Source organism: Rhinichthys klamathensis, unplaced genomic scaffold (assembly GCF_029890125.1).
Source record: "Rhinichthys klamathensis goyatoka isolate OS25496 unplaced genomic scaffold, OSU_Roscu_1.1 h1tg000020l_1, whole genome shotgun sequence".
NCBI classification, from domain to species: Eukaryota; Metazoa; Chordata; class Actinopteri; order Cypriniformes; family Leuciscidae; genus Rhinichthys; species Rhinichthys klamathensis.
This window is the reverse complement of record NW_026606571.1, coordinates 2,522,764-2,547,492: the sequence shown is the minus strand read 5'-3', so window position 1 is coordinate 2,547,492 and position 24,729 is coordinate 2,522,764. Positions and strand designations below refer to the sequence as shown.

Genomic DNA, 24,729 nt, shown 5'->3' with positions numbered 1-24,729 from the left:
TGCTGTATTGCCTGAATTACATCTATTCAGGTGGAGCTGGGGAAGTTGTGGGATTTCTAAAAGTGGGCTGCAACTGCTACAGCAAATGCTGACCGTGTATTTGAAGGTTGAGCAGTGAGCTCATTGGCATCTGACACAGCAGGAACCAATCAGCTGTGGCCTATAATAGTGGCCTATAGAGAGTGATGTGATTGCAAGCAGATGGAGTTAAGTACCTATCAGAGTGCACCATCTATATTTTATAACAAAACTTTGTATTTCTTGCTTAACTGAATTCCTAGAGAGCCTAGTGAAACACACAAAAATGTTTTGTTTTATCCAAACTATAGAAGCTATGGACAGTTATACAAGATCCAAGGTAACTATTTTAGTATGATTAAGGTGAAAAATATTATCCTTTAAATTAAAGAAGGGTGCAGACTTAAGGCCAGGCTGGAGCATGTCGTGAAAAGAGGGTAGCCATGATCGTGAAGGGAGTAAGACAGAGAGAAAGGCTGTATATTTAGGAGGACAGAATGGGCTGCTGCCCAGGGCAGATAAAAACAGGTTCCAACCACCAGTCTCTGTGAGAGAGGGAACAGGCTCTGGTCCAGAACAGATGCACCACCAAGCCAGCTTCAAAACATCTCATAATAAGTCAGCCAGACATGGGCCTCTGAAATGAAGTGTCACTTCTCATTCTCCTTCCCTTCTGTCTTACACTTGCTCCTTTAGTTTTTGTATCTCCTGTGTCTCCCTCTCTCTTTCTCATAACACAGAATCTGCCTCGTTGTATCTGGTCTCCACTGTCTGTCTGTGTGTGCGTGCGTGTGCGTGGACGTGTGCGTGTGTATGTGTGTGTGTGTGTGTGTGTGTGTGTGTGTGTGTGTGTGTGTGTGTGTGTGTGTGTGTGTGTGTGTGTGTGTGTGTGTGTGTGTGTGTGTGTGTGTGTGTGTGTGTGTGTGTGTGTGTGTGTGTGTGTGTGTGTGTGTGTGTGTGTGTGGCCAAAAAGTCCACACAAAGATGGCAATATCCGAAATCCTTGTCCTTGTGGGGACCTTTTTTTGGTCTCCATGAGGAAAACAGCTTATAAATAAAGCTTATATCCCCCAATTCTAAATTAATGTTTGGGAGTAGCATGTTCAATATATTATAAAGTACAATATATTAGTAGGGTAATTTTGTAAAATAGAGAGAAAGAAAGAGAGAAATTTGATTCTTTTTATCCCAAAGAACTAAAACTAATAATCCTAGCACAAATAAAGTTTTTAAATATTTTAAGTTATATATATTACAAAATATATTATATATATTTCCAGACATATATTTAAATATATAAAATATATTTAAAGATTTAGTCACCACATAATTAGATTTTGTACAGCTGCCTTCTACAGCTTGTGCACCACAATTTTCGAATAATTGCACAGATTCTTATTTGGATTGAGATCAGGCCCATTCACCTTTTTGTTCTTGAGCCGCTTCAGTGTTAATTTGGCTTGTGTTTTGGGAGTAAATTTGGCAAGGTTGCTCGGGTTAGTATAGGCCTGTATCAGCCCTGCTAGTTAAGGTCAGACTGATCACTCTGTCTGTCATTCTGTGAGAATATCAAGCTGTCCCAAACTGTTCCCAGCCATCTGGATCCTGACTGAAAACCTTTCCACCATGCTCCAAAATATAGCGGCCCCTCTCTGGATGGCATGAGCTCACAGCAACCGATTAGTTGGCTTCAGATGTGTATTTTGCAATCAGAGCACTGAAGATGAGCCGTCTGAAGTAACAAAAGGGGGCGATGACGTAATGCAAAGTATCCCCAGCTAGAAAAACATATGTGGCCCATTCATGTACTTGTCCGACTGTAAAAAACCTGACGCTTCTACAACTATAAAACTAAAAGCTTCCTAGCAAATACAGATGGCAGAGCAATGAATATTACTACTACATAAAATAAACAAGGAAAATTGTCTCGGCCAACATATTCGAAAATTTGACTCATCAATATGAAATAAACACGCTTTAGACCACCCAATATAAATATGCATTGGATACTCTGTTTTACCATGCATACAGACAACTTACCATATCACCACCACCAAAAGTAATGTGTCTGCTTTACTAAAACACATGCTCATTGCAACCGCTTCACTAACACGTAACACACACTCGTTGCGACCCGTTTAACTGATGCATAATTTTATACCTGAACTGCAACCAGTGACAAACAATAACAAAACAGTGAAATAATCAACTACAACCAATTATCTAGCCCTCTAAACATTAAAATATTAATCATACTTTTAGCCTACTCAGTAGAGCTGCATTCTTCGTGGTGTGGGAATTTCGTAGTTTAATGTGTCAAATGTGCCAATCAAAATGTGACTTTGCGAAACAGACTGTCCTTAACTAAAATGTTGCTATAGTAGCCTAATATTAATGCTAGAAAGCCTATGCGCTTTTTAAAATAGTCTATTCTATTTCATCATTAAAATCCATTTTCATATTCATCTTGACTTAGGAGGCAGGATAGTCCAGGTGAGTGGGCAGAGTAGGAAATGTGGTTTGGCCTGTACTGACCTCGCTTGACCCCTCCGCCCCAACCTCCCCATCCCATCACCCCTCCAGCCTGCGTTTGTGCGAGGAAGATTAAGCCACTCTGACGAAGCCGTGTTTACAAATATGCAGGCAGAGGAACAGGGCAAGCGACTCTGAGGAGGAATAGAATACAAATTGCTTTTTTTTATCTCTCTCAGGGCCTGGGCTTGAGAAAATGTGTTTGCGATTGGTGTTCCTCTGCCTGTGAAGGATAAAGCCTCTGCTCTGTGTTTGGGTGATGGTTAGCATTCATTCTCTCTCTCTCTCCCATCCTCTCTCTGTACCTCCTGTTCTCTTTCTCCCCTCCTTTTCTCCTCCCTCATCCCAGGGTCTGATTTTCTGGCTGTTTCGCTGGTAATCAAGTAGTCTCTCTGCTCTCCTCTGATGTCTCCCTGACTCTGTCTCTCTCTCTATTCTCTCTTTTTTGAAAAGACTCTTTATGATTAACAGTCTCTGTGAGCGGCTGTCTGCTCGTGCGGGAGCCGGCAGAAACGAAGAAAGCATATACATCAAGCTGGGAGATCTATAACTGTGTGCTAATCACTGCTAACACAATTATGCATAGCTACAGATTCTCCCTGGTTTATACAGTCACACTCCACATTTCCATATGTTTGTTTCAAAACTAATATTCTGCCATCATTTACTAACCTTTATCTCGTTCCAAACCTGTATGACTGAAAAATATATAAATATAATATAAAATAAAAATATTGAATGTTGGTAATCAAACCGTTTTGGTTATCATTGACTTGACACTGCAAAAAAACACTAAGACAAATATCTTATTTTATGTTCTGCAAAAAAAAAAAAAAAAAAAAAAGTCATACAGTTTTGGGATGACAGGATGGTGAGTAAATGATGACAGAATTTACATTTTTGGTTGAACTATCCCTTTAAATTTTTCAAAAATTGTTAATTAAATCCTTTCTATTAATGTTGAGCCAGAAATAGTTGCTTTTCTGCATATGTTAAGATGTTTAAATGAATAGTTAATTTAAACATTAAAAATTATGTTACTCACTGATGTTTATGTACTGTATATGACTTTATTTTATCAAATTTCCCTGCTCTTTTCCGCACATAGCAAAAGTAAAAGGGACGGATGCTGTTGAGCTCCAAAAATGACAAGTATCATTATATAATCCATATATATAGTATAGTCTGTGCGACTCATGTGCTATTTTCCAAGTGTTCTGAATCCATATGATAACTTTTTAATGATGTGCTGCTGAGCAACCAACTACCCACAATCTTTTACCAAATCAAAAACAATTTTGCAATCGGCACAAATAACAACTTAATTTTTATATCATATCATATGGCTTCTGAAGGTTTGAAATTTATCACAGAAGTCACATTAACCACTTTTATGGTCCTTTTATTGTGCTTCATTGTATGGAAAAGAGCACCCATAAAAAAATCTACACAATAAAGAAAGTCATATGGGTGTGGGTGAACTGTCCCTTTAAGTTTCTTGTAGTGTTGGGTTAAACGGTTTAACCCACTTTCCATATTTTGACACAGCCCAGTCATTGTGTTTGTCTGCTCAGCGTTTGTTGTGAACATTTGAAGCTGTTCAAAAAGCATGAGAGCAGTTTCCCCAGGGAGCAAAGCTTTGTGCATAAATATTTAGCACAAATGGAAATAAAACAAAGCACGGCACGGTCTGAAATGGTATTCATGCAAACCAGCCTCTGATTCATATTCAAAAGTCTAATATTACTGTGACATGTTTACGAATCACTTGCTCTCTCAAATCTTAATTGCTGATGAATCCAGGAACTTCAGCACGCTGAAAAATATCAGCTGTTTTCAGATAACCCCTGACCTTTGACCCACACAGGAGAGACTGACCGTTCTTTTGACTTTCTATTAGCTTCCGTAATGAAACCGAGAATTCTATGAATAATGGCCTGCTGCAGCTGATGGAGACACAGATTCATTATTCAGCTCGCTGGTAGAGTTCGGCCCTGCCGTGGGCAAGGATCAGGAAGAGGTAGAGTAGAGAATGGGATCTCAGACAGGGTGATGGTGTGAATGGAGAATGAAGAGAGACAATTTCCCTATACTTCAAAGTTTTTTTTCAGAGGCTTGAAGAGGAATTATCTCTCAATACCCCTGATATTTTTGACAAGGAACAGAGTGCCGAAGCCTTTTCTCCTCATATTTAAGAGATAAACTCTCTTCAAAGCTTTCATGAAAGTTTCTGTAATTGTTATATTAGACACCAAAATCCCTCCCTTCATGCAGCTAATCTCTCGTTTAAACTTTCTCTCCTTTTGATTCCAGCATGTAAGAGCCTCTCCTCAATTTGGCCTCGCGGTTTGAGAGCCATCCACTATCCTTCGCGGACACAAATAACCGAGCTCTGTGGAGTCCCAGAGGCCTGCGTTCTTTGTGTTAGGAGCTCATGCATCACCAGCCCTCTCTGACAGAGAGAAATATGCCATTTATTTTTGTTTCACCCTGATAGAGGAAGACACAGAGCAGATGAAGGAGGAAAAAGGCTGCCTGTTGCACATGGTTCTTCATGAATCATGTTTCTGTCCGCAGAACTCTGGCCAGGCTTCAGGCCCGAAGTCACTTTGTCAGACAGCAGGACTTAATGGGCTATTACGGTATCCTTACATTTTGACACATCGAGACTCATAGTAATGATGGCTCTATCCGCTCTGAGCCTGCTCAGCCTGAGGGCTGATTGGGGTTCGGATGTGTAAAAACACTTTTAGACAGTGTATGTTCATCTTAGAAGGATACTACTTTCACCTTCTGTCTACTAATGATGTAATAGATCAACAGCAATCAACAGTCACCACACCACCTCTACACACACTTCAGTCTGTCGCCGTTGTCCTTGACAAGTCGAGAGCACTGGAATGTTCAGTATTCCACGAATGCTCATCATGTGTGAGAGTATGCTGGGGTTTTAGTGTGTAGAGGAGCAGAGGAGCACGGGGCCTTTGCCACCCCGCCATCCCATTACCTCAGCCTGCTCCGGCAGGGCTTTAACCTTGGCAGGCAGGCTGGAGGAGAGAGGGTAATTCTAACCTTAAAAACCTGCTGATTAAAGCTAGTTTTGTGGAATTCGATTCCACATAATGCCTTTGGCCCTGAGCCCAGAGGCCTGGCATTAACATCAACAGACACTGTGTCTTCTGCCCGAGAGACGTGCTCAAGCGTGCACACACACACACACACACACGCATTTGTTGTACTGTCACAGACACGAGTGTGGGTAGTACACACACTATTCCTCCTCCTTATCTCTTTTTCTCTCTCTCTGTGTGTGTGGGATGATATTGGACAGCCTTAGGTTTACAATATTTCCTGTGTTATTGTTGGCTTTGTGATATTGATGTATGGCTGTGTTTACTTGTCCAGCTCGAATAATTAATTCCCCCTTTTGGGGTCTGTGTATAAACTGTTTTTGTTTATTTACAATGTGCAAGGTATTTTTAGAAACCAAATTACCATGAGGCTGTCTTTTTTGTGCAGGCGGCTTTGTCCCCCTTACCTTCAATTATTTCCACGCACATCTGAAGTTTGAGTTGCGACAGCAGCGGTGTTGTAGGATAAAAAGGTGGCTAAACTCAATGAGATGATAATGCTTACTAGAGATGATACTGCTAACGTCATATTAGTAGATGATACTAGCAGGGTTAGAATTTGAAGTGAGAATTTGAAATGCAAACATTGTGGAGAATTCCAATTTATATTCAAAGGATTGTTCACCCAAAAAGGAACTTCTTTCTGGATTCTTTCATAATTTTTTGGGGTTGAACTGTCCCTTCAACAAAGTAAAAAATGTTTAAATAAGTTTAAAAAAAAACTTAAAATGTTAAGGTATCATAGGCATGACAGACAGAAATGTCACCTACAGTATAGATATTTGTACTTTATTTATATTATAATTATTTATATTTATATGCCTATACGCTAAGAAAAGTCTGTAAAAATAGGGCACAATGTACTGTGTTAATGTACTGTGGAATTTTCCCAGGTGTTTTACCCGTATTACGCATTGTGTCGTGTGTTTTAGAGTTAAAGGAAATGCCTGTAAACCTTACAGACAGTGTCCTGCAGAAAATTACCCGTGCCTTTTCCATTTTTCTTACAATTCACAGCTCTGCCACACTTTGAGCTGCAGAAGTCTTGGAGGTTATCAGTGTGTAAAGAAAGCTAGGTTGTGATTGGCAATGTGGCAGTCTGAGTCTTAGCGACAGCCTGTTACTGCTTCAACTAGCCATATGGGTTCAGAAAGGTAGATATAGACCCGTTCTCCTTGAAAGAGGCTGGATAACTTGCAGGACTGGAGACATATGTGTCTTTACCTCAGGCTCAATTCACAACCCTTAGGCAGGTCTACTTATAGATGCCTGATTGATAATACAGGAACTTGATCTTCTTAATGAAACGGCGACTCTGCAATAGATGTGACAGCACAAGGTTTCATAACCAGGACATACTCGTGAGGGTTTTCGTTTCATGTATGCACATAGTTATCCAGATCTGTTCAGTATTGCTGAAATGAGAGTAAGGCATGACAAATGTACATGTTCGAGTGATTGGTAATAGATTTGTCTTGATTATCTACAAGGTCTCGGCTCACTATATCACTCTACGAGGCAATTCATCAAGTTGTCGCCAATGCGCTTTCAAATTGTATGATTGAGTATTCCCAACTGGATTCACTGTCTGATAAATTATTCCTTGTGTAGCGAGTGCCATAAGACAAAACTCTATCAAGGTTAGCGTGGGGTTCGTTATAGCTGCTATACGAGACCAGAGAAACACTGTGGTGTCTGGTTTCCTTCAGAGGCTTAAGGGCCTCAATCAGGGTTGGCACAATATTTAATTTGATGCAAATGAAAATGAGGCTGTGATGTATAGAATATGAGTCTGTTTAATAAGGCAAGACAGGCAAAACCATTTTTTTGTCTTATGCACTGGACCAGAAATCTCCATTTCAGTAGCACTTAGATGCACCAAACTTTCCAGTTTTATTTCTATATCTATATTCTGAATGAGTTTACAGAGGGGTTTCTTTCTATAGTATCATTCACCTGATTTATATGACATTTTATTCCTAAAAATATGGGGATTTTTTTTTTTCTGGCTGTTGACAGTATTTATTTATTTATTTATTTTTTAAGAAAAAGATAAAAAGAAATATCAAATATCTCCACTTTGTAAAAACCTTTAATATGTCAACAAAAATTAAACAATTTTAAGCCTGACTTTATCCAATGTTTACATTTCTCTTCTGAAAATGTATTCAAATTGGTGCATATTTCATCAGATGAAACCTAATTTGCATATTTAAACATAACCTTTCTGAAATCTTGCAATACAAAACAATTGTCTTAATGTACTGCAATTAATCATCTAGGAAAAGTATGGTGATTTCTATTAGTTATTGTTATGCTGTTCATCTGTATTGTCTTGCCTATTTTGGAATATTGAATACTGTACAAAGCATTGTAATGTACAGTATGTCTGTTCCTCAAAGCCTCATTTTCATTCGCATCACATTAAACGTGGCATCTACCCTGACTAAAGTTCATTGTGAGCGTCCCCTATACCAACCGCACATATTGTCACATCATAAAACAGCAAATTGGCACCATACTTAAGATGCCATGGTCTGATTAAGAGTGCCTTAACACTTCATTATGGCCTAATGAGAGAGTCTCACATCTTCGGCAGGTTGGACACCTTGCATTCATTGCCAGCCCGCCTGCCTTGATTGATGGCTTCGCGTAACACCTCCTATAAAGATCAAATGGCAATGCACAAATGGCATGTCCCAAACACAACTCAACCATCTGACATGTAACATCAGACCAAAGTGTCCTTCCCCTCTGATGACCATTACAGACCCCTAGCTACTAGACCCCTACTAAGGTCTGGAGTCAGACCTTAGTTTCAGTAGTCATGTCAAAGCAATAACTAAATCAGCATACTATCATCTGAAAAATATTGCAAGAATTAGATGCTTTGTTTCCAGTCAAGACTTAGAGAAACTTGTGCATGCTTTCATCACCAGCAGGGTGGATTATTGTAATGGACTCCTCACTGGCCTTCCCAAAAAGACCATAAGACAGTTGCAGGTCATACAGAACGCTGCTGCCAGGATTCTGAGCAGGACCAGAAAATATGAACATATCACACCAGTCCTCAGGTCTTTACACTGGCTCCCAGTTACATTTAGGAAGGATTTTAAAGTATTATTACTGGTATATAAATCACTCAATGGCCTAGGACCTCAATATATTGCAGATATGCTCACAGAATATAAACTTAAGAGATCATTAGGATCACATCAGCTAGAAATATCAAGGGTTCACTCTAAGCATGGTGAGTCTGCTTTTAGCTACTATGCCTTCCAGAGGAGATCAGATGTGCTCCTACAGTAGTCACATTCAAATCCAGACTCAAAACACTTCTGTTTAGCTGTGCATTTACTGAATGAGCAGTGTGCCACTGTTCGTCTGACTGACAATATTTTATTTTTTATTCTAAACTGATTTAATTATTCTTATTTCTTTTGATTATTTTAATTTCCTCTATGTAAAGCACTTTGAATTACCATTGAGTATGAAATGTGCTATACAAATAAACTTGCCTTGCCTAATTTCAGACAGACTTTGAGGTTTTTGCATCCGAACTCTTCATATATATATATATATATATATATATATATATATATATATATATATTAAATTGTATTTAATACAATTTAATATACTGTATTGTATAATATAATTGTATTTGTACAATTTAATATATATTAAATTGTATTAATATTGTTGCCTTGGTAAGCAAAAGAGACTTATTTCAGGAATCTTATCAATAAAAAAATAAAAAAAAATATTTTTAATGGTAGTTATTGCTCATTTGCTCTGGTAAAAAGCCGTGTGTATAATACAATTATACTTAGCTAAACTACTACCACACTGCTGAAAAATGTTAACTTTCAGTTAGTTCCTCTCCCACACTGCTGGCATTACTGACCCATATAGGTTGAGGGGCGACTCTCGCCCATGTGGCCAGGGAACGGACAGGACACTCGGAGGTCTGCCAGGGCTGAAATGAGTCATGTGATTTTGAGAAGACATCTGTGATGCTGAGCTGTTGCTGGGTGCCGGCTTTCTTCCCAAACATATTGTTTGCAAGCACTCAAGCCAAAGAGCTTGGCTCTTTCTGGAATAAATCAAATATCCATTTCTATGGTTACGGCTCCTCTACAACCCACACAGGGAATATTTATTTACCTACGGAGAATTGGAAAACAAAGCAGTCTTGGTGCATTCACACACACACTTGCATGGATATATGCACACATGTACACACATGTCTGCAGGCACACACACACACACACACACATGCGCGCACACACACACACACTGCACTGTGAAATAATGGACTTCTTTGAAAGATCTAAGAGAGGTTAAGGGCACCGTTATACTGCAATGACAAGCTAATGTGGCATACAATTAGGATTGTGTGTCCAGTGTTGGATCACAAAGTGTGTAAAAATCAAAACTATAGTTCAATTGAAGTTAGGTATTTCTAAGGCACTCTTCACAATGCCGTTTCAAAAGAGCTCTACAAAAGATCAGAGTCTTGGCAATTCCTAACATGGTATAGATAGGAGGAGGATCAATCCTAGAGAGAAATCTTGTTAGTCTTGGCAGGAGGAACTCACTCTCCTCTCGTCAGTAAGATGGTTTCTACAAAACCATATATTTTTTACATACTACATTTGATTTTGGGTAAGCAAAAGCAAAAACACAGAGGTTATTTCTGGTATGGGATACCTGCATACTAGTGTTCTGAAGAGATATACTGTAGTATTTACTCAAGCTTAGAATATAAATAATAATATACTACACACTACGGGCCCATACTGACCACTAATATGAATGTATTTTACCCAGTGTATACTGTTCACAGTGTGAATCATTTCACACAAATAATTAAAAAATAGAAAACAGATATTTTAAATTGTAATAATATTTCACAATATTACTGTTTTTACTGTCTTTGATCAAATAAATGCAGCCTTGATGAGCACAAGAGACTTCTTTCAAAAACATAAAAAAAAATCTCACCAACTCCAAACTTTGATGTATATATTGATTTAGCATTTATTTGCATTAACAACCATTTTTATTTTTGTGCTGATAACTGTACACCACTTGCTGAATTAAACATGCAACGTAGTAAGGCCATGTGACAATTATCTAACAGGTACTGTACAGTATAGTATTCATTTAGCAAGACAGTAAGAACATTAAGAACATACATAAAGTCTTTCTTTATCTCTCTCTTTCTTTCTATCACCAGCAGCAGCACAGAACAAACAAGTGAGTGTGTCTTTGTGCTGACACAAATTCCCTGACCGTGTCAATGCACTCAGATACTCATGAGCAAACAAACACTATACTCAGCAGAGCATTGAGGTCCCGAGTCTCTCACAGGTCCCTCTACAGAGAGAGAAAGAGTGCGAGAGGGCTAGACAGAGAGGAGATCTCCGCAAAGCTTTCTACCAGGGGCGTTTTCTCCGAGTAGTCAAGGGAAGCAGTGCCTCTTCATTTCACAAGTCCGTCAAAACGCCACTGCTTTTATAAGTTCAGCTTCCATCCAGATCTGGATCTAAACATATGAGAACACATTTCTCCATCTCCATCTGACAGATAATGTCTATATGTGGATGTCTGCTATATGTACCAGGCCGAGCGCTCCGTGCGTCTATTCCGCGGTATTGACAGGTGTGTGCGGTTCCTTACTGTTCATCCCACTGTGCGGACTGGAGAGTGAATAAATTATCCCCAGGCAGCTTCTGTTTACTCAATTTAAGAAATACAAAAAGTGTTCAGCAAGCATAAACAAGATGCCTGGGCCGTGTCAGACTGTAGCACCTGTCAGAGCTGATACGGGAATCAATGTAAACTGTCCATCGGCTACACACACGATGTTTGCACACTATCAGGGCTTACACACACATACACAACAGTATAGCTCTGTTACAAAACCTAGCAAGCCTGCCTGTTGGCTAAATAGGCAGCTCTGACAGTCACTGAACCTCAAATGTGACTGGTTTGTAGTAACTTTTCGAGAGCAACTTGACTAACAATAGATTTTGCTTTTAGCATGTTGCTAAGCTAATGCTGTGATATCGTATAACATCGTATTATATTTTTGTTTAATTTTTTGATTGTTTTTTTTATTACTGTTCTACGCACTGTGTGGACAGAAGGAATAAATTAGCCCCAGGAAGCCTCTGCTTATTAGGTTTACTGGGATTCTATTATTAGGTTTATGAAGAGAAAAAATTGTAAAATATATTGACTCCACAAACAATCCCAGGCACAGGTAGGCTGACCATCTCGCATTCTGTCAGAACATTTGATGATATAATACACACAAAAAAGCAAACGAGAAAACCGCAAACCTCTAATACAGACAAGCTTATCAGTAAATCAGGACAAATATTATTCAGCTCTTTGCTGATTCTCTCTCAAGGCTGCGTGGCAATGTGACAAACTGACAATGACAGAAGCCATTATTTGCTGTCTGTGGGCTGTGACAAATGACAGCACATCAAATGGCAAGCAATTAAGGCATAATTATATTCCCACAATCACGCAGGACTTCTCTCCATTTCTCAGTCTGACTTACTCATCATTTGAAGCAACAGCAAGACTACAAATTACGAACTGTTCTGAATGTAGGCCTATATATAAAACAGACTAACTTGATGAGATGAGATTTTGTTGTGAAATGGGCCATTTGAGAGATATAGTGGAGTCAGTCCATCAGTGGTTCAAAAACTGTAAAGTTGGTAGCTTGATTAAGTGATTACCTCTAGGTAGTGGTATTTCAAAGCAAACAGTTATTTTTTAATTAAAAATGGTCAAGCAAACTTGACCACTTGAGATGAATTGACCACAGCGAAAAATGTATATAAACATTGTGATCAGAATTTCTGTCTGTCCAAAAGTAGATTATAAAGACAGCGAACGGGTAACAGCAGCGGGTGATTTCTTCCGATACTTCCCATTTTTGTGTAAGACTATGGTCTTCTATGTGCTCTCCTAGGCAAGGCAAGGCAAGGCAAGTATATTTATATAAACTTTTGATACTTTCAAACTTTTCACATTTCATACACAATGGTAATTCAAAGGGCTTTACATAGAAGTAATTAAAATAATCAAAAGAAATAAGAATAATTAAAAACAGTTTAGAATAAAAAATAAAATACAGTACAAACAGTCAGACGAACAGTGGCACACTGCTCATTCAATAAATGCACAGCTAAACAGAAGTGTTTTGAGTCTGGATTTGAATGTGACTACTGTAGGAGCACATCTGATCTCCTCTGGAAGGCATAGTAGCTAAAAGCAGACTCACCATGCTTAGAGTGAACCCTTGATATTTCTAGCTGATGTGATCCTAATGATCTCTTAAGTTTATATTCTGTGAGCATATCTGCAATATATTGAGGTCCTAGGCCATTGAGTGATTTATATACCAGTAATAATACTTTAAACTCAATCCCTTATTTTCGGAAACCAGATTGAAAATTGTCAAAGTATCCATTCAAGCTTAAGAATTTGTTCAGCTGATTGAAGACAACTTTTTCAATGATCTTGCCTATGAAAGGAAGATTTGAGATCGGTCTATAGTTGCTTAATATGGTCTTATCCAGATTGCTCTTTTTCAGGAGGGGCTTGACAACTGAAGTTTTCAGGGAGTTTGGAAAACTCCCAGAGAGAAGTGAGGCATTTACCACTTTTAGGAGATCTGCTTCAAAGCTGTTTAACACACTTTTGAAAAAAGATGTGGGAAGTGCGTCAAGGGCGCAGGTTGATGTTTTAAGGTGCTGTACAGTTTCTTCCAAAATTTTGCCATCAATTTCTTCGAAATCAGACATAGTAACTACTTTCTCCGGTTGTGGTCTGATCTGTCTGACCCCAGCGCAACTCAAGGATGTGCTGATCACCGTTCTGATATTATTGATTTTCTCAGAGAAGAAAGAAGCAAACTCACTGCACTTGCTGTCTGAGAGCATTTCACTGGGAATCTGGCTTGGGGGGGGTTGTCAGTCTTTCTACAGTAGCAAAAAGAGTGTGTGTGTTGTTTAAGTTGCTGTTTATAATATTCGAGAAGAAAGTCTAGCTTTGCCTAGTTCCATATTGAAAGCATGGATGCTTTGTAGATGTTATAATGGACTACAAGTTTTGTCTTCCGCCACATTCGCTCTGCTTTTCTGCATTGTCTTTTCATATTTTGCACTGCTGTTGAGTTTCTCCAAGGTGCTTTTTGTCTACCACTCTTCTTCCTGACTTTCACTGGAGCAATATCATCAATTACACTTAACTTTTGAGTAAAAAAAAATCAAGGAGAAAATCAACAGAGTCAGCAGATATGCTTGGTGTTAAAGATACTTGGTGTTAAAGATGAAACTGTCAAGAGTACTTGAGTTACAATAACGCTCACACACTTAAAAAAATGTGCATTTTTTTTATCAGGCTCCTATGTTTAGGTTCAGTAATTTCACTTTAATGCAATGAAAAGGTTATTAGTCAGCTATTGAAATGGCTTATTTTCAAAAATGTCCCTTTAGTCAATTCAGTGTGTTTAAAAAAATGTACTGTGTTTTTCATGTGTGCATGTGTGCTTTTTTTGCGAAAGAACTCTACAGTAAGTCCCCCTCTTTGGACAATAAGACATAGTAAACGGTTGCAAAATCACTAAAGATGCAACTGGAAACATTGCAAGTGATGAAAGCAGAATTTGAAATGTAACAATGAAGAAGCTGATCCACACAGTTGGAGCTGTGATGCAAGTGACTGACTGCTGCGTCCATTTACAGCAGCACAAGGAACTAGGGGTGTTGAAATGAATCTTTGCATCGATTCATCGAAATGCAGACCTGGACGATTCTGCATCGATGCAGTAATAGACCATAATATATTATAGACTACTGACATTTCTCTGACTTCTTTCGTCACATACGAACTTCCAGTGCTAGTAAAATGGTGGAGGGAGGCTAAACACAAAAGCGAGTAATAAAAAATGCACCCTCTATTTTCAAATTTACAACGTGCGAGGCTGCGAGTGTGTGTGTGCGAGCATGTGCGTGCTTTTGTGTTTCGAGTGCGAGTGTGTGAGCGTTATTGTAACTCAAGTACTCTTGACAGTTTCATGCGCTTTTAGTATTTACTAGTTTGTTCTAAATGGTCCTGTCATCTGCCGTGTTTAGACTGTTTAGAAGTTGTGTTTGATGTTTGCAGCAGATAAAATTAAAAGGGAGTTCAAATATCTGACTGCTTGTATTAATTGACGAAAATTTAGGCATGCGCAGTTATAAAACACGTTTTTTACTGTAGCAAAATATTTTGTTTAAGGTTGTCGTCCATTGTTTTGTTTTGTCTTATTTGTATACATTTTAAATAAACTACATTAGATTAAATATTTACTTTAATTATTCATTAAATTAAATATCAGGTGTATTCTAGAGTAAATCTGTTGAATTGTCTGTTAAAAAATGTAATTTTCTATTTAAATGTAACACTGTCAGAGAGGCGGACCCCCATAACCCCTACCATACTCTTGTTATTCAGATATAGCCATACCAAACAGGGTTCTTTACTAACCATGTTTCTGTCTGTGTGTTTTTCCCCAGTGTCTGTACGGCTGTTACGTCCACTCCTCCATCATCCCCACCTTCCACCGCAGGTGCTACTGGCTTTTACAGGTAAGACACCTGTTGGGAACTCAGTTACCTATTGTTATTTTTCTGAAGCCATCATATTTTTCCCCTCTTTTCCCCCTTACCATTTAGTGCTGAGCAGCACACCTTCGAGTGTAATTCAGCTGTAATAGAGAGAGGCAGGGAGATTAAACGTTAACCCCTCAGCCCGCTGGAGCCTGAGCTCCCCGACTGATCAAAGCTAACCTCGAAACTACAGCCCAACACTGAGAGAGGTCCAGAGAGGGATCGCATGCAGATGAAGCCTTTAAAAGAGCACAAAAGATAGATATCAGGCTTTCAGGACCTATACTAAGGATGGACTCACAAGTGACAGCAACCATCGATCATGAAACACAATAATTGCTTGACTTTTTAAAAACATTTCACACACGTTCAAAATCCAGTAACAATAATTTTTTTGATTTAATATTTTTAATTGCTGTGTCATTTTGATGGCACATTATGGCAAAAGTGTTGCTTGCCATAGCAGCCACTAATTAATGTTAAAAACTCTGTCTTCTGTGTTTACTGTGACACAAAATGCTCCTAATTGGAAGAACATTAGTGCTTTGGCATCTTACTTATTACAGACTTTGAAAAGAGGAAAGTGAAAGCTTTTGTAGCAACATTTCCTTCTTCTAAGAAATAATTTTCTCAGTCTGTCCCATGTTCTCTCAGTTTCCTCTAAGCTGAATCATGTTCTGCTTCACTGCCGCTTCAGTTGCTCAATTTCTGTATCCAGGATAGAGCAAGTTGTTCCAGCATGACTTTGTCTTACACATATGGTGTCAGTCGTTGGGGCTTGGTGGCAGCCTCACTGTGTCCCTGCAGTCTCAGCCTCAGACGGGCCGCACAGTGTCTGTTCGCTGATTTCTTATACATACTGCGCAAAAATCTCATCAGTTTTGCCAGGTTACTCGTCAAATCTTTGAAAGATATTCAAAGTTTTGTTTGAGCCGCCTTAGTAAGTAGGTTTGCTGCGATAGTCGGTGTTACTGGTGTTACACAGCCGCACACCGGTTACATCACTTGCCCATCACGACACCGCCCCCACCATCGTTTTGATTTTTTCTAGTAATAAAAATCATTTAGTTCAGTTAGAGAACAGTCTCTACAATTAAAACACTGAAATTGCAGCACAGATCGCATGACGAGAGTGAGGCCAGCTGACTGACAAGACGATGGCTGAAGATTTGATTTCAAAGCGAAATGTAAAAGCGCTGTATTACCGGAGTTGTCACACATCGATTAACCAGTGGGAAAATTTCCTTACCTTCACATCCTTATTAGTAAGTTGACTGTATGTCCACTGTATATCCTGCTTTTTCCAAGTTGCACTACCATTCAAAAGTACTTGTTCAGTAGGTCAGTACTTTTTCTTTTCTTTTTTTTCTTTTTTTTTGAAAGATTTTATACTTGTATTCAGCAAGGGCACATTAAGTGGCAGTAAAGTCATTTATAATGTTACTAAAGATTTTTATTTAAAATAAATTCTGTAATAAATTCAAAGAAACTTGGAAAAAAATGTAGTTCCACAAAAATAGTATGTTGCACATCTGTTTTAAACATTGATAATAATAGGTAATGTTTGAGCACCCAATCGGCATTGACACTGAAGACTGGAGTAATGGCTGCTGAAAATTTAGCTTTGACATCACAGGAAAAATTCATTTTAATATATAATAAAATAGAAAACTTATTTTAAAGGATAACATTTACATAAAAAATCTTAACCATTAGAAACATTTTAAAAAATCTGATCGACCCCATACTTTTGAGCAGTAGTGTAAATATGAAACAAACTCAAGCTAATTGCTTTATATGTGAGTCAGGCGAATTTCTTTCTGTCTCAGCCAGAATAGTCTAAGCCAGAATAAGATGTTAAGCCCTGTACCAAAAAGAAAAATTGACAAAGGTTGCATGGCCGCTAAGTATGCACATAACCCAATCCGAGCACAGTCAAGCCTCAAACGATGACACAAAACTACATTTTCAGGGAATGTGATCACAGAGAGGGAGTGAAAGAAGAGGGAAGCGTACAGAGACTGCAAGTGTGGCTGCCTTTTTATCCAGTCTAGATCTTCTTTATTGAGAAAAGTCTCAGTAATAAGACAGGGGAGGAGAGGAGGTAATGAGAAAAGAAGCCTATGAGGAATCTCGGCACTCCTTCCCTCTAAAACACTTTTCCCTCAGATAGCGCCTCATTCTTCTAGGCATGTCTCGGTGGTATTGCACAGCTCTGCTCTTCTCGCTCTGCATAAAGGCAGAGATCTGCTGAGGGGACGTATTATCGCCTCTTACCCAGAATGCTTTGCACCTCGTTGGCCCTTCTAAAAAGGTCTCACTCACACAGAATAGACTGTCTTGGAGAGGGAATGACTGTTTAGAGATTCGAGGTGTTAAGGGCATATTATCTCTCACACACACACAGCACATACACACACTCCCTCTGTGACTGTCCTGATCCCGCACTTGATTGATTTAATCGCTCCACGTCTCATTCTCTTGTTTAGTGCTAATCGAATGTAATTCCTCGGCTCTCCTTCTTCATCAAATCCTACATTACGGGGCTGAGGTGTGGCGGCCGGGGACACAGAACCGGATATCATTATTATATTAATATGGCTGAATGTGAGGCCACACTTCATTTGTCTTCCAGGCTGGCAGATCTTTAGAAAGTGGTCAATAGCCTTTGCCGAGACCTCTTTATTGTGCAAGAGGAGAGGAGAGCCAGGCTATGTTAGGGAATGAAATGACTCATAAGACAGAATATTGTCCAGATTAATCAAGAAACTGGCAGCAAACCTGCAAGCGCCTCCACCCCCATGTCTCTCTCTCTCTCTCTCTCTCTCTGTTTATCTCTCTCCCTGCTTCTGTCTTCCTCTTTCCTTCCTGAGCCTTCTCCCCATGATTGATGGCAAGGTATGGTTTCTCCGCTGAGGATCCGGATGAGTTGGACCATGTATTCCAGTATACATCCCACTGTACCACTTCACATACATGCTCATTAAAATAAACAAGCATGCTCATATAGAAGGAGAGATGGATGCTCTCTTTTTCTCTTCACGATCTGTCTTACATACACTGGCTAAATCTAGCATAGGCATGTCAGTGGTGCTGTCCGTGGTGCTGAAAACCTCTTAAACTGTGATCAGTTATTCAGGCGCTCCAAAACAAGTGCACTTTACAGACTTTGTCGAGCTTTGAAATCTCCCCATTACCTAAATGTCGACCCCGGCACGCACATGTTGTGCTTTAAAAATCAATATTACATTTCCATTTCCTGACTTGATCTGATGAGGAAAAGTTGAACTCCCTTGCCTTGTCATCTTCTTTTTATTTGTTTTTGGCCGCTAGGCTGGTGTAAATTAGCGCGAGGCATGAGGCAGACTCTTCCTTTTTGTCCGGACAGGCGCCGATCTCCATTTATTTATTCATAGACGGTTGTTTGTGTAGCCACACCAAATTTGTGCTGGAGTCGGCGTGCCCCTGACCGCACACTTCCCAGGCTCAGAGTAATGTATATTTAACGTCGCTTACGCTCCCAGACAGAGTCATTTATGAGACAAAGCTTCATTAGACTGTTTTAACGGATGGGGACATTAATACAGCCCGTGCTTGCTTGTGTTTGTTATTGCCAGATTGTTTAGGGTGCTGAATACACAAAAGAGAAATGATGGTGTATTGATTTCCGGGCCGTGGGATTAATGTCTGTTATGAGGTGCCGATGTGGTAAGTTGAAAGTTTATGCTGTCGCATGGATCAGCAGCTGAGTATTGATTGAGAAGTCTTAGAGCTTGTGGCTTGCAGCTGCTGTAAGAGAACAGGTGAATAGGAGTTTTACTGTTTAAGTCTGGTCGCTGGCCCTGGGTGTGTGAATTATACAGAATAAGAATATTTGAATGCTGGTAATGAGCTTTTTGAGTTATAGTTTGGGCTGGGACTGTCTGTTTGTCCAAACAATGGAAGATGGGGAGTATTTACAAACAGCAGTTTTAAAATGTGAAGGGTAAGAGTATGTCTTGCTATAAAACGCACACGTACACATGGATCTCAGTCCAGGGCTGTGCATTAATATTCAGACACTGTTCATTCACACGCCCTCTTGACTCATCCAGCTTTCTACACTGATTCAGGTCATATATGCTGCAGAAGCCCTGTACAAAATAACAAATATTGTATATGTGCCTTCAGCCAGCTGAAAGTTAACATCTTGAGGCTATACAATGTAAACTGCTCAACTAGTCTAGATATTAGTTTATAGGTGTGGTGATTTCGTGGTTAGTCCACCTCCTGCATGTGGCCAGCTGCCAGTGAATAATTTGAGTAGAGTAAAAGTTAAGTTCTGCAAACTATGTCTCATTGCTATTTCTTGCCATTTCAGCTGATATTTTTTCTGCATTTCCATAGCTTTTTTGAAAAATAATGCCTCTAAGGTGAAAATACTGACTGGGCTTGTCAACATAGCTTATATAATCTATATTATATCATTTTTTATTATAATCTTACATTTGTAAAAAAAATTTACAGATATTATGATTTCTTTAGTCATGAATATCAGAAAGTTTTCCCAGGGTTACTCCATTTTATTTTTTTTAAAATAGCATTTTTATAAAAGGAAAAATGTGGGGGGGGGGGGGGGGTTTAAGCTTACTTAAATAATGTGAATAATAATTATTTATTTAGAATTATATATATATATATTAGGGGTAGAACGGTACACAGAAGTCACGGTTCAGTTCATACCTCGGTTCAGACATCACGGTTCGGTACGATTTCGGTACAATGGAGGGAAAAGCAAAGCAAAAATGCAGAAGGCATTGTATTTTTTAAATAAGTTTTTTTTAATAAAGGCATAGAACCAGTTTATTTGTAGTGCACTGACAATAGTTTTATATAATTAGTTTATTAATTAAATTAATAAAAAGACAAAAAGACCTTGCGATATGTTTGGTAATTGTACCTGAATTAATTTAAAATTATTTTGCTATATTCCAGATCAATATATTTGTTTTCCTTAATTTTGACGCCCGTACCGTTTCGGTTCGATACGAATACATGTACCGTTCCACCCCTAATATATATTGTAGCAATGTTCAGGGAAGAAGGAGGCGGGAACCGGCGGACAATCAAATTAAAACTTTATTTAAATGAAATAAACACAATACCTGCCAGCAGTCCCTCACGGAACTGCTGGCTACCCAAAATAAAATATAACTACCTGCCAGCAGCCCCTCACGGACGACTGCTGGCTACCAAAACAAAATAAAATAAAACACAAACAAAAGCAGGCCTGTTCCTCTCTTGATCATCCACTCCGTCGCTCCTCCTTTATGCTTCCGCTCCTCCGTGAGAGATGCGAGACCGGTGTGCTTCCCAGGTGCTGCTCATTAGCAATCGCACCACCGGCCTCGCGACGTTCTCTCACGTCCCTCGGCCGTCCTGCTCACCACATATATATATATATATTACTTTAAGCCCTTCAAATGATATCAAAATAACTTTTTCAGAAATTGATTGTTCATCATAAAAGAATTATATTAAAGTCATGTCTGTATTTAAAAAAACAAAACAAAAAAAAAACACAATAGATCTACACACACACACACAAAATTGAATACAGAAACTTTCCCATGGCATGAATCTTTACTGTGAGTTCTCTGTTTCTCTTTCTTCAGGTCTTCTCTCAGGTTCACATTATTATTCATGTTTTGGCACATGGTTTCAGTCCCCCGCATAGCTGCTGTGTCAGTGCTACATAAGGCCACATCAGAGTAGAGCACATGGGACCTTCTCTATAACAATCCCCTTATCTGTAAACATCAGCGTCTTCCTCTCCCACACCTGCCTCCACCTGCTCTTCATCATAGCAGCGGTCCAATTTCCCGTCATTGTGCGTCAGCTGTCCCAGTAGCCCGCTCTCTCATCTCCATCCATCTCGGCCCACAGCCTCTGTCGTACACACTCTCCGACTCACACAGACACCTCTCTTACACACAATCCACGTGTACCGTCTACCCATTCTCACATAATTAGCATATTAAACACATTTTTTTCATGATGCTTGACATTATTTATCCTAGTTGGACATTTTCCTAGATCAGAATCCTTCAAGATCAGTCAGTTTTTAGAGTTATGTTTAGGTTTAGACCCAAATTCTTGCAAACAGTTCTTGCTATGCAAGCCCAATTTCATGCACTGTTGCATTGTCAGCATTGCCACAAGGGGCGCTATAGCTGACATCATCTTAAAGTCCCTGTAAAGGCAATTCTAAAAAAAAATTCTAAACCCATTATAAATGTTAGAAATGTATTGCTAAAACATATTACAAAGACTGTGAACTGTGAAGTACTGAATTGTGGAGTTAGACCGTTAAACAGTTTTTCACCATTGCTATTTTCCGGATTTTTTGGGCGGGGCTAAAACGGGGCTCGATGACGCACTGGAGCCCCTGAGCTCCTGGACACGCCCCTACTTGATGACACACTGAGCCACTGAGGCTGGCCCCTCCACTAACAATAGAGCACATTCGCATCAGTTTGGCGCTCAATCGCGAGTTACTGTCAGTACTATTAGTTACTACAGCCTACGGTTTGCTAGCTAGCTATGCCTTCGACACGGAAATGCGTAGGCTACTACCTGGATGCGATCACGTACAAAACAGATCGGTGTCTTTATTTAAATTTCCTGAAAACGATCACATCAAGAAGAGGTGGATTAATTTTGTTGAAGAGCCAACCTTGATGTAGAGCTGAGGATCACCGCCAACACCCGCCTCTGTAGCGATCATTTTACACGGGATAGTTGTATAAACTTTCGTCGGAGACAGCTGGGATTCACTGATAATCCGCTGTTACTGGTGAATGGGGCCGAACCGACTATCTCCCGCCTCGGCCTTCTTCTCCCCGTCCCGAGAGCAGTATCACCTAATATCACCGTCGGCTGCTTTCCTGCGAGTGGGCGTGGTTTCAGCGCAGCCACCAGACACGCCCCTAGCGTTTGTGAGCATGAGAATACTGCTAATTTTTTCAAGATTTTGATAGCTTATTTTATGTACTTGCCGGCTTTTTTTATCATTCAAATTTGGCTGGGTGGCTAATAACACATTTTTCTGTGGTCTGACAACCTCAGAACACATACTTAATTTTGACTTTACAGGGACTTCAATCAATGTTTTTCTATGGTTAGTTGTCTCTTTTCCAGTAAGCTTCTGATATGACAGAGGTAACAGTCGTTAGTATTCAGTTTATGGGCAAAAGCAACTTGATAATGCATGTAACGTATGTATATGCATTCTGCATTCATGGTCTTAAAGGGATAGGTCAAAAAACAAATTTGAAACATTCTTCAAAATACCTTAATTTGTGTTTCTCAGAAGAACGAAAGTAAATTTTTTGGGTGAACTATTGTATCCTTTAAGCAGCTTAATCAAATAAACATTTCTGTCAGCTTTAGCATTAAAATGTATAGTTCACCCTAAAAATGAAAATTCTGTCATCATTTACTCATCCTCGTGTTGTTCCATACCCATAAGACTTTGGTTAATCTTTAAAACACAAATTAAGATATGTTTAATGAAAGATGAGATGTTTCAGTCCTTCCATTAACCAAAACTTAGAAGTCCAAAAAGGTCATAAAGGCATCGTAAAACGAATCCATATGAATCAAGTAATTTAAGTCAAGTCTTGTGAAGAGATACAATCACTTTAAATAATAAAAAAAATTTAATTTAGACTTTTATTTAAGTGTAAACACACATACATGGAGCCAATCCCATTGGGGATGAACATGGATGCTCAAACATGCATGTGTGATGCACGAAAACCAACGAGGCTGGTTGGTTCTAGCGCACGTGACGCACACACAAGCTTTTGTGTTTACCTTTTATGTGATGCGCTTTATGTATGTGTTTTTATACGGGAATAAAAGCCTAAATCAAATTGATTTGTTTAACAACGTCTTTATGACCCTTTTGGATCTTCTAAATTTTGGCGTGGACTTTCATTGGAGGTAGAGAAACCTCTAAGGTTTTATTCAAAATATCTTATTTTTTGTTTGGAAGATTAACCAAAGAAAGACATGAGTTTGTGTAAATTGGAATGACAGAATTTTCGGGTGAACTATCCATAGAGAACTAAATATGTGAGGAAGTATGTGTAAGCGAAAGTAACATATTTAGTACTCCGTCACCTACCTTTTCAACTTTTCACACTCTCTTCCCTTCATTCATCGCACACTCCTCTCCTCCTGACCCCATCAGCTCGTCAGTCGGGTCAGAACATTGCTCTCCCATTGAGAGAGACTTCCTCCATATTAAGGGTCACTGACCAGCAGCAGAGTAAACGAAAATTAACTTTTTCTTCTTTGTGTCTTGGTGCTGTGGACCAGTATGTATCTGGGGCTTCCTCTGACCTAACCCTTTCCAAACTACCTGTAGATTTAAAAATCCTGCTTCCCACTATTATTGTTGAATCACGGAAGCTACACCAGTTACTTTTTGCCAAAAGATTTATATTTATTATGTATCATGTGTCCTGTGTCAGACAGAGAGAAAGACAGGCATATAAGAATAAGGCTACATGAGAGGAGGTCTTCCAGATTTCTCTGTTCCCCATCTTCTCACCCCATCATTTCTACATTTCTCCTTCCTCTCACCCCGACATGCCTTTGTTTCTCTGCGGTGGTACAGTAAGATTGAGCTTATATACTGTACATCACAGAGAGACTTCCAACTGCCTTGTAAGGTAACCAAACTTGATGCTTACTGTATGTTAAAAATGGAACTTATATGTCATACATACAAATGGTACAATCCACTTTCCACATTAAGAAACTATTCTTGATGTATACATTTGCATCAGTTGAAACATTCCTTTCCTTAAAGAATATGCCAACTGGAATATCATCATCAGTGGAACATCTCTGCTGAGTGAACATGTTACATTGTACACATACCTCTAAGCAAAATATAGCTCATCCCAGATCTCTCATCAGCACACATGTACAAACATACTCTGACTTCACAAAATACATTATGAAATTATTATAAAAAAATGAATAAAGAAATACAATACTAAAAAATAACATTAAACATAAAATGTTTAGTCTTCATACCTTTTAGGCTGTTTTTGCATACCACTTTCCCCATTATACACTTTCTATTTGACATATCCTGCATGTCACTCCTTCTCCTCCATACAGAAGCCATTCACGTGGACACCGAGCTGAGAGAGAGAGAGCCAGGATGTGAGATGGCTGCTTAATAATTCAGAGCTCTGTGAAAGGGCAGGAGTCTGCCAGTGAGCCAAACTGACATTCAGCCAGTTATTGAGCGCCGGCCGCTGGCAGCCGTGTGTGTCCAGCCGTTTCCCTCTGTGCGTCTGGGACATTAG

The 24,729-nt window shown here is 39.2% G+C and overlaps 1 protein-coding gene across 13 annotated transcripts in view; it reads left to right on the top strand.

Moving 5' to 3' along the window:
• The window catches only part of camta1a (calmodulin binding transcription activator 1a), a 496,299-nt gene that overhangs the window by 405,941 nt on the left and 65,629 nt on the right, over positions 1-24,729 (top strand). For all 13 annotated transcript variants that reach the window (XM_056239718.1, XM_056239719.1, XM_056239714.1 and 10 more), the window contains one exon: positions 15,269-15,340. In XM_056239718.1, coding sequence (XP_056095693.1) covers positions 15,269-15,340 — 72 coding nt within the window. The remainder of the gene's footprint in view (positions 1-15,268; positions 15,341-24,729) is intronic.